The following is an 18,153-nucleotide window of genomic DNA, read 5'->3' as shown; positions in this document are numbered from 1 at the left end:
GAGTACCTGTGAACTTCCCAGAGCAAACCAGATACATTCATCCTGCATTCAGATTAGAGTAGCACAGAGCAGGACCAGAGCTGGTGTCCTGGTTCTTACCCCAAACTTTATAATTGGGTATCCTCCTTTTAGTGGAGGAGTTAGGGATGGAGAGAGAGAGATGCACAGGGTTACTGAACTGTTTCCAGATGGACAGAGGAGGCCAAGTAATGAAGTGTCTCCTTTAAAAGTAATGTTTATGCAGCTCTGGTCTGGTGCTTTCTATGCTGGGGAGTCTGTTGACTGAAAGACATTCTGTTCCATTTTGGGGAGGATTAGATAATTAGAAAGTTGTTTTTGTATAAAAGCAAATAAAGTGCTTCCTCAGTATGTTTTGTCCCTGATTCTTTGTGCTACATTTGTGGAATTTAAGCATGGTTACTATCTTATTTTCTAGTTTCTTTTACTCACTAGTTCCCAGTCCCTTCAGTTGTTCTGTGATAGTTTCTAGTCTCGTTTCCATGTCTCCATCCCTAACACTCTCTCTGCTGCCACCTTTTAAGAATTTGGAATGTGTTGGTTCCTCATGTTGGTTGGGCCATGTTTATCCCCCATTCTGAGCTGGCCCAACCTTCTAAAGGACAGGGGAGATGAGCTCTAGATGATGGCTTACCTGGATCATGTATGCACTTACAACTGAGCTCTCCCTCTGTCCTGGTCCTATTGTGAGAGGAAACTACACACGACACAGAAACATGTAATCATATGATTTATTACTCAACACAGAGTCAGAACCAATGAGTCAGGCAGCATCCTTGGGTGTCTCTTGGGTACCAAGATTCAAGTTAATCCTCTTGCATGGGAAGCACTTCTCTCAGCTGGAGACACCTAGACCACTTAGGTTGTAGCATCAGTTCTGGTTTGCTTTCTTGTGGAGGATTGCCTCATAATGCTGTTTCCAAAATGAAGTTCTTGGGCAAAACAATGCTGGGAAGAGAGTACACTGTGCTGAGACCCCCAAGTCCTTGGGATCTGAGTCCCACAGAGTGCCCACTGTGTTCTTGGGCTGCTTATCTCTGTGGCTGAGTGAATGCACACCATGGTACATTTCAGCTCTCTTCCTCTTTGTTTTGGTCTCTTCTTTCCTACAATGTTGCTGACCTGTTTCATTTTCTAATTCATCTTTCAATTCCATCACTAACTTCACTCCTTTTCCACGCAGTCTTTCATATCCCAGTGGTGGGGGCGTCACGTGTGCCACAGCCTGTGAGGCCAGAGGACAATGTGCAGGGGTCGATTCTCTTCTTCCACCGTCTGGGTCCAGGGATGGAACTCAGGTGCCAGGCTTGGCAGCAGGAGCTTTCACCTGCTGTACCATCTCACTGGCTCCAAAGCTGCAGCCTAGGATGGGTTAGAACTTGTGACCTACATCTCTTCAGTGTATCCTACTAGCATATTCCATCACAACAGGTTCATTCACTTCACATAACAAACTCTTCTAGGAGGTATTTGTGTTTAAGGTCTACAAACACTCATTTATTGGAAATAAAATTTTGCTCAAAAAAGTAAACCTTGGTGGGTTAATGGAACCCTTCTTTTTATTCAAAATTAAAATGACTTTGACCAGTATAAGGTCAAAAGTTTTCTGTTTAAAGTAACTATTTCTAACAGTATCTAATGCCAAAAAAATGTAACAACACCTTGACTTCCAGACACTTAAGAGGGGATTTTAACAATATCTCAAAGAAATAAAACTTCCAAGGGTAAAATGCTTAATGGTTAAACAATCTGCCACCATGGATTAATTATGCATTCTACTTAAGTTTAGTCTTTTAAAGTGTTAAATACTGATATAGCACCTGCTCTATTCTTAGCCATTATCTTGTTCTGCTTGCCCAAACTAGGATATTCTATAGAAGTTATTGTTTAATGTTCTATTTCTGATGCAGAAGTAGTATCCTAAGAATGTATGCAATTTATTTTCAAAAATAAAATAAAATAATGTAACTGTGCTGGCTAGTTTCATATCTAACTTAACAAGTTAGAGTTACTGGGAAGGAAGGAACCTCATTGAGGAAATTCCCCCATAAGATAGGGTTGGAAGGCATTTTATTAATTAGTGATTGATGGGGGAGGGCCCAGCCCATTGTGGGTGGTACCATCCCTGGGCTGGTGGTCCTGGGTTCTATAAAAAAGCAGGCTGAGGAAGCCATGAGGAGCAACCCAGTAATCAGCACCCCTTCATGGCCTCTGCATCAGCCCCTGCCTCCAGGATCCTACCCTGTATGAGTTCCTGTCCTGACTTTCTTCAATGATGACCATGATGTGGAAGTGTAAGCTGAATAAACTCTTTCCTCCCCAGTTTGCTGTGGTCATGGTGTTTTGCTGAAGCAACAGTAGCTCTGACGAGGATAGTTACTAGCACACACTTCTCGTGTTTATGGTGTCAAACAGAAAAACTGATGAGTGGATTAATGCCTAACTTTCCAGTCCCCTGCTTCCCTAATTTAAGTTTATTCTCAGAGACGTTTCCAAGACTTGATCCATTTGGCCTACTATAGATCTACAGGCTCATAGACTGGAGGGCTTAGAAATAACAGAAATTTATTTCTCACAGTTCTAAGGGTCAATAAATCCAAGATCAAGGATAGTAATCTATGAATTAAGATGCATTAGTTATGTTTAGTAAATATTATTACCATTTTTGAAATTACATCCAGAAATGTTTTTCTTTAAGACTCTTTTATCCCCCAGAAAGAAATTAGCTGTGTATGTCTCTATAACGCCCCCCTTTTCTCTAGGACCCTCTCCTTTTTTTTTTTTTTTTTTGAAAATTATGTTCCCAGCTTTAAGATGCCACTTTACTTTTCCCAGGCCCCCCCCTTTTTAAGGTCCCCCTTTATGTTTGTTTATTCTGTATATTTTGATCCTGTGTTAATCTGAGTTCTTCCCAGAAAGAATGTGCTTGGGATAGGAGATACTGCTCAAAGACTTGTTTACTGGAGGCTTGGACCTCAATGCAGTTTTTAGAGAGGTGATTGGATCATGAGGACTCTAACTTTATCAATGGATTATTCTTAATGAGCTGTTCAGAATCAAAACCTAGTTGATGGAGGTACATTGGGAACATACCTTCAAAGGGTACATTTGTTGTTGTCTCTCCCCCTCCATCCCTTCTCCTTGCTCTCTCTCCTGCTATCATGAAGTAAGCGTGTTTCCTTTGCCTCACCACAGGCCAGAAGCAAACAGTCAAATGACTATGGACTGTAGCTATGAGTTATAATAAATCTTTCCTCTGAGTTAAAATAAATGTTTCCTTCAAGTTGACATTTTTTTAGATATATTGTCACAGCGATTTAAAAAAACAGATAACACACAAACCAATGACTGGTGAGTGTGTGTGCATGCATGCACTCTGAGGAGTTGGCTCATGTAACTGTGAAGGCTGTGAGTTCTGAGACCTTTCATTTGTCCAGTTGGAAATCCAAGAGAACCAGTGATACCATTACAGTATAAGTCTGAAGGCTTGAGAAGCAAGAGTATTCATGTTGTAAACTCCACACAAATGTGAGTACAAAGGCAGGGCAAGACTCATATCATAGCTGAGAAGAGAGAAGGGGGAGAGAGCGAGGGAGAAGGAGGGGTGAGTCCTGACGAGTCTTTTGTTTTCATCATGCCTACAATGGATTGGGTGAAGCTCATTGGCATTCTGAAAGGAAATCCTTTTCTTTCCCAGCCCAATTTAAATGTTAATCTCATTTAGAACACCTACACAGACATACCCAGAACTAATGTTTACCTCATGACCTACTCAATTGACACAAAGAATTAACCCTCCTAAATCCACCCCTGACAACTGATAATCCGTATAAATCTCCTTATCTCTAATTATAGGCAATAGCAAGGTAATAAATCTTCCTAATTAACCTATATGTAAATGGAAATACAACTTCTTTCTAGAAGAGTAGATAAAATATTGAGTATGTTTTCCTTACTCTCTAATATGTAAAATTAAAAATCCTAATAAAAAGTGATGAAAGTATATCTGATATTACATATATGGGAGAAAGAGAAAGAAAAGATATTGGAGATATATATAAGTTAAACAGATGTAGACAATTTAATATATATTCATAATATTAAGGTTTAGATGTGATGTATTCCCCTGCTTCCTGCCAAAGGCCCATGTGTTAAAAAATTGATCCAACCATTAAGCTAGTCATGATTACATCTTGAGGCTGACATAATCAGTGTGTTAATTCACTGGTGGGTTTGTAATTTGGTGTCATTATTAGGAGATGATGTACAGTTTCATATGTAGGTCTGGGGCTATGTCTGGTCCTGGACTCTCTGCCTCTGCTTTCTGGCTACCATGTGGTGAGATCCTTGTTCAACACTGTTCTCTTGTCATTGAGATGCCTCAGCCCAAGCCACATCAGTGGAGTAAACTGGCCACAGACTAAAATCATGAGCAATTTAATCCTTTTTCTAGACTGGCTTTTCCATGATGACTGACATATTGAGTAGGAGTAACTGACCATGAGGTTGTAGCTGGTATTTCCCACACCTTTTCCCACTAAGCCTGAGTTCACTTTGTCTTCAGTGAGCACCTCAGGTGGCTGTGGTTCCTAACCTGGTACAGTAAGCCAAACCTTTGTCATTCCCAAAGGGCCTGGGTCATTTGGAGTTCATAGATTGGGTTCTTGTTGTTTTCCATTGGGTTACCATTGCAGGGCATGGTAACGCTGGAGATGGCTACAGGGTGTCTTATATTCCTGACATACTCTTCTTTACATCCATCATGGAAAGGCAGGCCACCCTCTTGATAGCCACCACAGCACAGTAACCCCTTCTTTGCCTGTAACCAGAGTAGCCAGGTGATGATCAGTCAGTTCAGTAAAATCATTGTTTTATCTCTTTGTGGAATCATTTCTTGTTTTGGGACTGAGACCTGCAGGCTGCTGTGGATATCACTCTGTGTAAATAAAGTTCTGATTGGCCAGTGGCCAGGCAGGAAGTATAAGGCGGGACAAGAGAGAAGAGAATTCTGGGAAGTAGAAGGTTGGGGAGAGACACCGCCAGCCGCCGCCATGAAAAGCAACATGTAAAGACACTGGTAAGCTACAAACCATGTGGCAAAGTATAGACTAACAGAAATGGGTTAATTTAAGATAGAAGAAGTAGATAACAAGAAGCCTGCCACAGCCATACAGTTTGTAAACAATGTAAGTTTCTGTGTGCTTTCTTGGTTGGGTCTGAGCAACTGTGGGACTGGCGGGTAAGAGAGATTTGTCCTGACTGTGCCAGGCAGGAAAACTCAAACTACAAATGGCACCCAATGTGGGGCTCGAACCCACGACCCTGAGATTAAGAGTCTCATGCTCTACCGACTAAGACTGCCAGCCACCGCCATGACAAACAACATGTAAAGACACTGGTAAGCCACAAGCCATGTGGCAAAGTATAGATTAATAGAAATGGGTTAATTTAAGATAGAAGAAGCAGATAACAAGAAGCCTGCCATGGCCATACAGTTTCTAAACAATGTAAGTTTCTGTGTGTTTACTTGGTTGGTTCTGAGTGTCTATGGGCCTGGTGGGTGAGAGAGATTTGTCCTGACTGTGGGCCAGGCAGGAAAACTCTAGCTACAGCAGACAGTAATTTTAAAAGTATTCTTCAAGTCAGCTGCATCAGATTATGGGAATGGGAAGCAAAGGTTTGCTGGTTGGTTACAGAGGGAAGCAGTGAATCTGTTACTATCATTTCCATCCCTGACTATCTCAGTTAAAGTTTTTATTGCTGGGAAGAGACATCATGACCATGGAAAACATTCAGTTGGGTGCTTTACTTACAGTTCAGAGGTTTAGTCCATTATTGTCATGCAGGAAGTGTGGCAACATGCAAGCAGATGGTGCTGGAGCTGAGAGTCCTTACATCTTGATCCAAAGGCAACAGGAAGTGAACTGACTCAATGGGTGTGGCTTGAGCATATATGAAACCAAAAATCTCACTTCCACAGTGGCACACTTCCCCCAAGAAAGCCACACATCCTAATAGTGCCACTCGCTTTGGGGGCCATTTTCTTTCGAGCCACCACACTGACCACATGCAGCCCTTTAGAGAACCTTGAACTAGGTGTCGTCCCCTGTCTTGACACTGAAACTGAGTCTCCACAATCCCATTCTACTATTGCATCAAACCAGCTGCATTGGGTGGTGGAGAGCATGGTAAGGCCTGTGACTCTTGAGAACTTAGGGCCACTGTGGCATTTCTTTTTGCTGTAAAGTAAATTTCTTGATCAGAAGCAGTGCTTTATATATTAAAGTTCTGGCCATATCCAATTCTGTGGTACATCAAGGTACTTTCTAGTATTCTTTTTCATACTTTGAAATGTTCCCTAGGGAATGAAACCTCCTTCCAACTTTCTGATGCTTTTACTCAGGTGATTTCTACCTCTTGATACCAACCATTCATTTCCTGTTAGATTTGCTAGGCAAATGTTCCCCTTATCGTGACCTCTTCCTGGCATACAGTATAAGCTAGCCCTCCTAACACAAGGGCATCCATCCTCACCCTGCCAAGCCCCACCATCTTTCCTCTTGCTTTATACTCTTCCTGGGGTCACTGGCCTCCCTCCTTGATGAGATCACTTTTCTATTTACTTAACCTCTAACCCCCTGCCAGATCATCCCCTCATGTAGTTTGGCCTCCCACATTCCATATCATGCCCATCTAGGGAGGACCCACCTCCTTCCACTGGAAGGCAGCTTTTAATAGTACAGTCTCCCATGGACACTCAGGGTCTCCTCACTTTGCTTGGGCCTTAACACCTTGGTACACACACACACACACACACACACACACACACACACACACAGGCAATGCCTCTTTGCCCAGCTCCATCTAATGGCTCTCAGAAGGGGGAGGGACTCAGGCTCCTCCCCACCATCATTGTTTCCATCCTGGTAACCTCAGGGATCGTGATTCAGTCTGTGGCACCTGACAGGCTGTGGGCCCAAATTGACATTTTAATGTTTTGTTATATTTTGCTCTCTTTCCATCAAGAAAAAGGAGTTTCTCTGTTTTTCCCTTTGAGTTTCTTGGTGGCAGAAGTCACTCATAGGTCCACCTACCCAGTCAGTCATTCGATCCAACTGTCAAAGGAACTTCCTGCTTGGCAAAAGGATTTCCATTGGATTTTTTTTTCATTTTTCATCTCTTCCTCTTCATATTTTATAAGACTTAAGAAAATAGATGGGAACTCTTCATCGATCTGACTGAGTAGCTGGAGCACTGGGTTCCTGTGGGAGGCCTTGACTGGTGTGGGTTTGTGTGCCCTATTGGGCAGTTTGTCACCTTGGCACAAGCTACAGTCATCTGGGGAGGAGTGTTTGTTGAGGGGCTGTCTGTAGGCAAGTCTGTGGGGCAATTTCTTGATGTGGGAGGGCCCAGCCCACTATGGGTGGAACTGCCCTTGGGCATGTGACTCTCCCAGTGTAAGAAAGCAGACTGAGCAAACTATGGGGAACAAGCCAGTCAGCAGTGTTCCTCCATGGTCTCTGCTTCAGTTCCCATCTTGGCTTCTGTCAGTGATGGTCTGTGATAGGACAAGTAAGTCAAACTCCTCCTAAAGGTTCTTTTCTTTGTTCATTGTATGACAGCAATGGAGAGCAAACTATGGCAGATGGTTCTACACTTAGGAGACATTGCAGCTGTTGTTTGTTGGTGCCCATAGTCCTTTAACTCTGAGATGGATGAATTACGCTGAATTTTGAAGATTTATACTGTATGTTTTCTCCATCTACAATGCCAGTTGCATCTGGATTTGTTTGTTTGTCTTTTATTGTGTTCACAAGCAAGACTTCTCACATGTTGTGCATTAGTAACCAGGCAGTCTAACAATAAGGAGGGGTTCTGGCACTGCCAGAGGACACATCTGTGTCTTGAAGTCCTTCTCTAGTGAGCTGGCTTCTACGACAACAGTGTATGGTAACTGCTCAGCTTCTCCCCAGTTCTTGCTGGTCTCATGTGGAACACATGTGCTAATACCCTGATACCAAGCTAGTCCCAGAATTAGGCCTTATGAACATCGCACATTCTTTTATACATGAAGAGTATTGCATCTTTTAGGTAGCATAGAATCCTAAAATCATAGAGCTCCTGATCTAGAGGTCTTTCTTGACAGAAAGCTGAAATCTGACCCCAATTTTGTCATTTAAGGTCAGTTACCTGGTGTACTTCTGGTGCTTCTGTGCATGGCCCACACTCTACAAACTGCCATCCCCAGTGTGTTCTGGTTGTCTTCTGGGAGCTTCACTCTTCTCCACGCAAGTCCGGAAGGGGAGGAGGGGCTGCAGCTCAGAGAGTCTCAGACCTTTGGTGGACTCTTGCAGCCATCTCTGTAACCTTGATTTGGATCCTACAGCACTCCATCCACTCCAGTCTCCTGTGTGCTGGCCTCCTTGTACCCATGGGTTCTTTTGTTCTCACCCTACTAGAGGCTCAGGAGTTTACCCTTTCATCTTTTGTTTTCTTGTTACATCCCTCTATTTCTTTTGAGGTGGGCCCTTCCATTCCCCTTTCTTGCTACATTATTGATGGATCTCTGGATGCTCTTTCATCTCCTGAGACCCCCCCCCCCCAGTCCTCAGGCACAGAGTGGGTTCTGAGACATTAACAGAATCGATAACTTCTTATCTTATAGACTTTACTGGTGTACAGTTTTCTTAAAACTCCTCTTTTTTTCTGTGCCTCATCTTGTCACTTTTCTGGCTTAGACAAGATAATCCAACTGGTGATTGTCTATGGAATTAAGTTGGAAAGTCTAGTTCCTCACCCCAGTGTTCTTCCCCTGAACTATATTGGCAACAGCCAGTATTGCATGTGGAATCAATTTCTAGTATTTCCAAAGGTTATTGCATGTGAACACTTGAAAATTCCTTATATATTATGTAATATGGCCCCATTCCTTAGGAGAAAGTAGAGATTTGTGATAGAGTATAGGTCTGAAATGGCTTATTCTACATTGAAATGGAGCCCCCTAATGTGGGGAATTTAACAAGGCAACTCCATGTAGTTAAAAAGGAGATTTATTTTAGGGTGATTTAGCCAGTAAAGGGATTGGTTACAGGATCCAGGAGAGGTCAGATGCAGTCCAGCGGAATTGGCTTCCATTTCTACAAAAGGAGCTTTTGGAAATTTGACATTCCTTAATGAATCCGTAGACTTTAGATAGAATTGACATCTTGATATTTTTACTGTTCATAACATCTGTTCTTTGGATACATGGTGAGATTGTCTTGTATAGGTCTCTAGGATTGTGTATATTTAGTGTTTATGTCATGGGCAGTTGTAAAAATCTGATTTAGTTCCTTTTATGTTATTATTGTGTCTTTCAATTCACAGACATGGACTGTTGTTCTATTTATTCAGTTTCCAGTGTTTCATTATTTTCAGTTACTGACCACCCTTTCACCTCCTTACTTGAATTTATTCCTATGTATTTTATTCAAAAGTGAGATCATAAGCTATTTCAGATATGCAAAGAAATATAATGAGCAGCCATGTGCTCACCACCTGGTTTAGTCAGTAAGGTACAACAAATATTATTAAAGTGTCCTAAATTGCATTTTCTTCATTGCTCTTTTAAATTTAGTGTTTGTTATTACATAGGACAATAGGCAGAGCCTCCCAAATATAGCACCTTCCTAGTCTCAAGAACCTTTGAATGTGCCGCCTTACATGGCAAAATAATTTTTTTCAGATGTGATTAAGGGTCTTGAGATGGGGCATTTCCCTGGACTACTAGGACATCCCCCTTGAAATTTCAGGGTCCTTATAAATGAAAGAGAGAGTCTGGGTTTCTTGTAATATTCCTCTCCAAGGGCTGGGTGAGGCCTCGGATCTCTGACTTTTATGAACTAGATATATGGCTACGTCTCTGGGTAGCCATGTGACTTTTATGGGAGAAAAGAGGTTTATTTCTTCATTCATTTATTTATCTGTTGAAAGAGAAGGCCCTGAAACTAACAATCCTCCTGTATCTGCAAGTAATGGGATTACAGATAAGTGCCATCACATCCAGTGTATTGACCATACCACACTTGGTGAGAATGTCTTGTATAGGTCTCTAGGATTGTGTGTATTTGTCTACTTTTCTAATATATGGATGATGTTGTCATTACTAACACACACAATGGAAGATCTATACCAAAATTCATATATCATTTAAAATCATCTGTTTCTTTTCTTTACATTTAGATTTTCTTGTACCTCAGTTTTAGAGATACGATCACGTGTGGTCAAGTTAACCGCTCCTGGATGGCGATGACACAGAGAGGCTTCTTGTGGAATGCCGTAAGTAGACATGTGGGAAGGTGTGATTCTTTCCCTTCCCTGTGGCCACCAGCAGTAAGTACTTTTTGTTTGTGTTCTTGGTTTGTTGGTTGATTGAGTTTGGTCAGCACAAACCTGGAGCAAGAGCTAAGGATAGAGAATAACATTATCTTAAGAGATATATCTATATTTTAAATTTTAAATGGTGAGATATGTATGTTGGATATTATTTTTAGAATGAAGCAAAGACCCATTTTGCTGGATAAGTTGTACCTCATCCTTGTTTCATTATTTGTGTTCTTTGGTTTTTTGTTTGTTGTTTGTTTTGTTTTGTTTTGTTTTTGAGACAGGGTTTCTCTGTGCATCTTTGGAGCCCTTCCTGGAACTCACTCTGTAGCCCAGACTGGCCTTGAACTCACAGAGATCTGCCTGCCTCTGCCTTCTGAGTGCTGGGATTAAAGCTACCACTTTCTGGCTTCATTATTTGTGTTCTTATTCTGGTTGATAAGCATAGACTCCATGAGCTCTTGACCATGAGAAAGCAAACTTTTAAGAAAGAAAAATTTGAACTGGGCAAGATTGGTACAAGCCTTTAATCACAGCACTCAGGAGGCAGATGCAGTTCTGTGTGTTCCAGGACAGCCAGAGCTACATAGTGAAACCCTGTCTTAACATCCTCCACTTCTGGCCTGGGAAAAAAAAATGAAAAGAAAGAAAATTGTTTTCTTTATTATTAGTTTTTATAATTATTCTATGTGTATGGGTGTTTTGCCTACATGTGTGTCTATGCACCACAACATGCCTGGAACCTTCAGGAAGAGGGCAATATATCCTTTGGGATTGGAGTTAGAAAAGGTTGTGAGTCACCATGTTGGTGCTGGGAACTGAGCCCAGCTCCTCTGGAAGAGCAGCAAGTGCTCTTAATTACTGAACCATTTCTCCATAACCACCGGGGGCGCTTTTGGGGTGTATGATCTGTAATGACCATTTCATAGCTCATACCTGTAAGGCTAGTTCTGAAAAAGAGAGGGCATTTCCTTACTGTACGTGACTGACAGCATGTGGAACTGAGGGCAGGTGCTCATATGGACTCTGGGTTACCAGGACTGACTGACAGTGCCCATTTCTATTCATCTATACTTTGCCACATGGCTTGTGGCTTACCAGTACCTTACATCTTTCTTCTCATGGCATCGGCTGGCGGTGTCTCCCCACCCCAGCCTTCCACTTCCCAGAATTCTCTTCTCTCGTGTCCCGCCTATACTTCCTGCCTGGCCACTGGCCAAACAGCATTTTATTTATACAGAGCCATGTCCACAGCACAGTGTCATCCAAGAGACATGAGAAGTCACCAAGGGACAGTGTATGCTTCATTTTTATCATGGCCACAGACTCCTTATTTCCAGCTATACAGAGTACAGACACAGCACTAGGGCCATGACAGTGGGAAACATTGGCCTAGAAGTGCACATTAGAAAAGCTGACACACTGACAGAACCAAGCAGGCTTGTTTATATGCCTTGCACACTTTGAAAATGTGTTTTACTTTACACTTTGTGATGATTGATCATAGTTTTTGAACTAGTAACAAACAGGTGTAATTTAAGCACAGCCTGTCCTCTGGGTGCTGTGCAGGCACTTTACCCACATCACCCCCCCCTAGACAGATATTGCCATTGTTCTCATTTGACAGGGGAGAAAATGAGTTAGCTAAATAACTGCTTGTATTAGTTAAGTGCCTGGGTTAGAATTACAACTGTTATCTGGCTGACTACAAAGTGTGCACTTAAGTACTAAACATGAATGAGAAACCTGTCACCCGCCATTTGCTCTTTTCCTAATTGGTGGCACAGGATCTCTGCTCTCCAGCTTCTTTTAAAATGGGATCTTGAGTTCTTTCTGAGAATCAACTCTCATCAAAAGAATGGCATCAGGTAATATTTGTGAAAACAGTAAATCATTAAATTCCTAGGTAAGGGATTTTGCCCCTGGACTGAGTTAGAACGTAGCATAGTTGGGCTGCATTGGTTTAGGCATTCTTTTGCTGTATTATGTTCTTTTGCCCCAAGTTCAGCTCCTGTCCAGTGTTCTTCTGTGTGCAATCTCTCCATTTATTCAATCAGTCTCATCGGAAGATATGAGGTCATCTCCTCTTGCTAATAAAATTCTGCTCTTCATTCTTTTATATATGCCTGTTATTGTAAATTCTTACAGGTCAGGATAAATACTGGATTGACTGATAATCACAAAGCATATGGACTTAAAGAGTACTTTCTGTTACAAATTTTCTGAGCTCTCCCAGCTTTTTGATATAATGAGATTTCACTGTTTTCCACTTTGTATGTCTTAACTCACAAAGAGACTGAATGCTGTGTGTACATCGAGTTCAGTGATAGAGTGCTTGTCTAGCATGTATCCCCAACTTGAAGAAAAGTGTTTAAAATTTTTATCTGAGTGCACTTTATTTTTCATTGGCCAAATCCAATACTTTTGGAAATGTGTTTTACAAGTGTAGTCTTTATTTTGTGAAATTTGAGTATTACAGAACTCTAGACATTTTAGACTCCTTTTTATTTAGAAATGACTCCATGAAGAGCTTCTAGTATTTGATGCTTTAAAATGTTTAAAAGTTTTATATGAAATAGATCTGATTTCTTAATGCATTTTATTTATCCCTTTTAGATTGATTTTTCCACAACAAAAAACATTGCAGATAAATGTGTAGTGAGTACTTTGCAGAGGTGGCGTCTAACGGTGCTGCGCCTGAACTTTCGAGGATGCCTCTTCCGAACAAAAACCCTGAAGGCTGTCAGTAAGTGTGCCTGCACCAGCAGCCTGCCTCGCTCTACCATCCAGCTAAAGCAAGAGCAGCATTAAGGGAGACTTCAGTGTTGCTCAGTTCTGTGTTCTAGGAATTTGTCCTTTGTCCATTCTTCTTGATCACTTTTATCTTTTGTCTAGACTTCATGTCTGTATGATCAGTTTGTCTGCTAAAACTGTAAGCATATATCCCCACTTTAACAAAGCCTGACACTAGTCAGGAACAGCATTGCCTTCCATCCGCCTCACACCATTCATTCACTTATGCAAAAGTTCCCTACTTTGTCAGTTTTTCAAAAATTACATTGACATATAACTTAAAAGTGAATGGCATTGACATCACACTCTTCCAGTTCCCATTACAGTTAACCCTAGAGGTTGAAGAACAGGTTTATCTTGCAACATAAAGAAGATCATGCTGTTTGCATTTTCCTCGATTTTCAGAATTTTTCTGTGTCACTCACTGCATATAGATTTACTAAATTCTTTTTCACTGACCATAAAATAATCTTTGTGTAATAGATGTGTCATAATTTCCTTACCTGATTCCTTGTTGAGGGCATTGAGGTCATTTCCAGTTTTCCAAGGCCACTCTGTGCTTGTACTTTGCTGTTTGTCTTTAATCTACATGTTCTTTGAGATTCAGGTTTTTACTCCCCATATATATTCCCAGAGGAAACAATGGATTTTAAAAGTATTTAGTCAACTGATTCCAGATAATGAGAAAAAATTACATATGTGTTTAACATCTTACTTTGGAAAAGTATAATGATAGTAAGAGGGTAAATCAAGTTACAGAGTGACATACACACACATTTGTACCCTGTATAGAACATAAATTTATATGAAGAATTTCAGTGTGAAAAACTATATATATATATCTTAATTCTTCTTTTGAGACAATTGCAATGATGTGTATATGTTTTAAGGACATATGTAGCAGAGACCTTGCTGTTGGTCCCTTTGTGGGAGGGGGCCAAGTAGGTGCAGAGTCAAACCACACAGACTCCGGGAGAATGTCAAAATAACAAGTTCAGTTTATTCAGGAAGAGGCAAGCCTTATATACCCTCCACCCCACCCTGGGGGAAGGTCTGATGAATATGCATCTGCTGGTGTGACATGGCTGCCTCTCATTGGTCCAGGTCATCTCAGATCATGTCTCAGCTGCTGTTGCTAAGGCCATCAGGCAGATTTTTTGTTTTTTGGGTTTTTTTTTTTTTTTTTTTTTTTTTTTTTTTTGGTTTTCGAGACAGGGTTTCTCTGTGTAGCTTTGTGCCTTTCCTGGAACTCACTTGGTAGCCCAGGCTGGCCTCAAAATCACAGAGATCTGCCTGGCTCTGCCTCCCAAGTACTGGGATTAAAGGCCTGCGCCACCACTGCCCAGCTAGAAAGTATCTTTTTTACTTGTTTGGGCCATCTGGCCCTCAGGCCCGTTAGGGATGAGTCATCCCACAGACATATACACATGTAGTAACATAAAAGACATGCATGGGAATAGAACACTCCAAATACATGACTGGGGAGGGGGTGGGATGTCTGGAACAAATAGGTGAAACAGAGGAAATGCACAAGGAGTTCAAATGTATCCCTACATTATTTTTTATATAGATAAAGACGTAAGTAGAAAATGACTCATTAGATTGGCTTGCTGCTGGTACTGAAGACAACTGTAGCCCTGTGAACGATTGGATTGTACTAGAACATGTTAAATGTCTTCCTGTTTTCACATTCAACATTTCATTCTCTTCGGTGCCCATGTAGACAATCACGTGTTATTACTATGTCTATTCATTCCTATTCTTGTATCTTCCCCCTATTTTAATTTTGTTGCTTAGGACCCTGCTTTGAAGTGTTGAAAATGAGCACAGATATGCAGCTATCTGGCCTGATACTTAGCACCCTTTTTCATACTTTTAATGAGAATGATGTTAATATTATCACACTCTTCCCAGGCTATGCCCATGTAAGAATGTGCGTCCTTGCTGCCACAGACGCCATTCCCACATGTCTGTTTCTCATTCAACCCGGTCACACCAGTCTCTGGTTCTTTTTTAATTTTTATTTATTGTTTTTGGTTTTCTGAGACAGGGTTTCTCTATGTATCCCTAGATGTCCCTGAACTCACTCTGTAGACCAGGCTGGTCTTGAACTCAGAGATCCACCTGCCTTTACCTCCCAAGTGCTGGGATTAACAGCATATGCCACCACCTGGCCAATCTCTGGTTCCTTTTTTTTTTTTTTTTTTTTTTTTTGGAGCTGAGGATCGAACCCAGGGCCTTGTGCTTGCTAAGCGAGCACTCTACCACTGAGCTAAATCCCCAACCCTCAATCTCTGGTTCTTAAGGAACCACTTATTGGGGGGAGGGGTATATCAATTCCACGTGGTTAAAAGGAAGATTTATTTTGAGGGATAACTTACAACAAGTGAAGGGATAGATTACAGGGTCTGGGAGAGGCGAGGTGCAGTCTAGCGGTGTTCTCTGGAGAACTCCGCTCAGTCTATCATCCAACGTCCAGGATTACCAGAAACCAAGAGAGCTGGCACATCTGCATCTCAGATCTTAAGGGCTCCTGTCTCAGCCCCCCTCAGGAGCAGGCTATAGGTAGGTGTAACACTTACCAGAAGCCTCACAGGGGTAGTACTTCCAGGTCAAAGCTGGAACAGCTACCCACTACAATCACTAATTTTTAATGCACCAACACCCTTTCTGACTTATAGTCTAGATTTTGTTTCTTGTTTCTTTGAGACAGGGTTTCTCTATGTAGCCCTGGCAGCCCTGGAACTTGCTATAAACACCAGACTGGCCTCAAACTCAAAGAGACTCGTGTGCCTCTGCCTCCTGGTTGCTGGGATTAAAAGCATGTACTCATATTACAGATTAAAAGCCTGGCTCATATTACAGATTTTTGGAAAAAGTTCATTATTTAGAGTTTAGGCTAGAGAGAGAGATTGGACATCTCTGTATTCCACCATTTGAATTGATTGCTTTTGGTAGTCTTTTAAAAAATTGATTTATTCGTTTTACATCCCAACCACAAGTCCCCTCCCTCCTGTTCTCCCATTTCCTCCCCTCCCTCACATCCACTCCTCCTCTGTTTCTGCTCAGAAAGGGTCAGGCCTCCCATGGGTATTAGCAAAGCATGGCATATTAAGTTGCCATAAGACTAAGCTTCTCCCCTTGCATTTAGGCTGGGCTAAGGCAATCCAGGATGAAGAACAGGTTCCCAAGAGCCGGCCAAAGCATTAGGGACAGCCCCTGCTCCCACTATTAGGAATCCAAATAAATCAAGCTGCACAACTCTCACATATATGCGGAGGGCCTAGGTCAGTCCCATTCAGGCTCCCTGGTTGTTGGTTCAGACTCTGTGAGTTCTTTTGAGCCTAGGTTAGTTGTTTGTGTGGGTTTTCTTTGATGTCCTGACCCCTTTGGCTTCTACAATCCTTCCCCCACCCCTTTATCAGGATTCCCTGAGCTCATCCTGATGTTTGCCTGTGGGTCACTTCATGTGTTTCCATCAGTTACAGGATGGAGGCTCTCTGATAACAATTGGGGTACTCACCAATCTGACCATAGGGGATGTCCAGTTCAGGCTATGTATCCACTATTGCTAAGTCTCAGCTGGGGTCATTCTTGTAGATTTGTGGAAGTTTCCCTTGTTTCCAGTTTCTACCTCACCCCGAAAAGCCCCCATTTCCAACCATCTCTTTCAGTACTTTCCCCTCCTTCCCACAACCCTATCCCTCAAGTTCCCATGCCTACCTGTCCCAGTCCACCCAGGAGATCTCTTTTACTTCCCCTTCCCAGGGAGATCCATGCTTTTCCCCCTTGGGCCCTCCTTGCTACCAAGCCTCTCTGGGTCTGTGGATTGTAGCGTGGTTATCCTTTACTTTACAACTAATATCCATGTATGAGTGAGTACGTACTGGTTTTTTTTTTTTTTTTTAGTTCCATCCATTTGCCTTCAAATTTTCTTGATGTCATTGTTTTTAACAGCTAAGTAATACTACATTGTATAAATATATTACATCTTCTTTATCCATTCTTTGGTTGAGGGGCATCTAGTTGTTTCCAGATTCAGGCTATTACAAATAAAGCTGCTATGAACATAGTTGAGCAAGTGTCCTTGTAGTATGTTTGAGCATCTTTTAGGTAAATGCCCAAGAGTTATATCACTGGGTCTTGAGTAGATTGATTCCCAATTTTCTGAGAAACACATTGATTTCCAAAATGCCTGGCTTTTTTATAGTCTTAAAGATAGATAAAATAATTATAAACCTTACTCTCTCTGCCTCTGTTTCTGTCTCATTATATCCCTCCACATATATCTCTATACATACACATATAAAAATATATATTGAACTGGGTGTTGGTGGTACATGCCTTTAATTCTAGCACTTGGGAGGCAGAGGCAGGTGGATTTCTGTGAGTTCATGGCAAGCCTGGTCTACAGAGTTAGTTCTGGGATAGTCAGAGGTACACAGAGAAACTCTGTCTTGAAAACCTCCCCCCACCAAAAGAAAGGAAGGAAGGAAGGAAGGAAGGAAGGAAGGAAGGAAGGAAGGAAGGAAGGAAGAAATATTGAAATATACTGTTTATGAAATCTGTAATTTTTGAATAAAGAAGGCAAAATCAAGGAGTAATATTGGAAGTTTCAGTTTGTCTTTCAATTTTGATGACAGTGATAGTGAACACTTCGGTGAGTTTCTGAGGATGTGAGGATGAAGCTCTAGAAACCCACGTTTTTGTTTGGTCTGTGGTCTCAGAGAAAAGTTTCAGACTTTCATAGTAAGTAAGATTATTATTTGTTGGCATGCCCCACAATGTTCTTGGTCAGTTTTCTTCCTGTAAGTGTGCTGGGTTTTATCAAATGTGTTACCCTGCCGTTTGCTTCCCACTTCTGCTCTGCTAACACAGCAGAGGTCACACTGAGTGCTGCTTGTATACTGAAGTACTTTGCATTGCTTTTCCCACCTAAAAGGAAATAAGAGCTAGTTTATTTTTGTTCAACTAAGAATG

The 18,153-nt window shown here is 41.6% G+C and overlaps 1 protein-coding gene across 2 annotated transcripts in view; it reads left to right on the top strand.

Moving 5' to 3' along the window:
* Positions 1-18,153, top strand: part of Fbxl13 (F-box and leucine rich repeat protein 13) — a 211,753-nt gene that overhangs the window by 81,652 nt on the left and 111,948 nt on the right. For both annotated transcript variants that reach the window (XM_036180894.1, XM_036180895.1), the window contains 2 exons: positions 10,240-10,335; positions 12,997-13,126. In XM_036180894.1, coding sequence (XP_036036787.1) covers positions 10,240-10,335; positions 12,997-13,126 — 226 coding nt within the window. The remainder of the gene's footprint in view (positions 1-10,239; positions 10,336-12,996; positions 13,127-18,153) is intronic.

Source organism: Onychomys torridus, chromosome 3 (genome assembly GCF_903995425.1).
Source record: "Onychomys torridus chromosome 3, mOncTor1.1, whole genome shotgun sequence".
NCBI lineage: Eukaryota > Metazoa > Chordata > Mammalia > Rodentia > Cricetidae > Onychomys > Onychomys torridus.
This window is presented reverse-complemented; position numbering and strand designations above follow the sequence as displayed.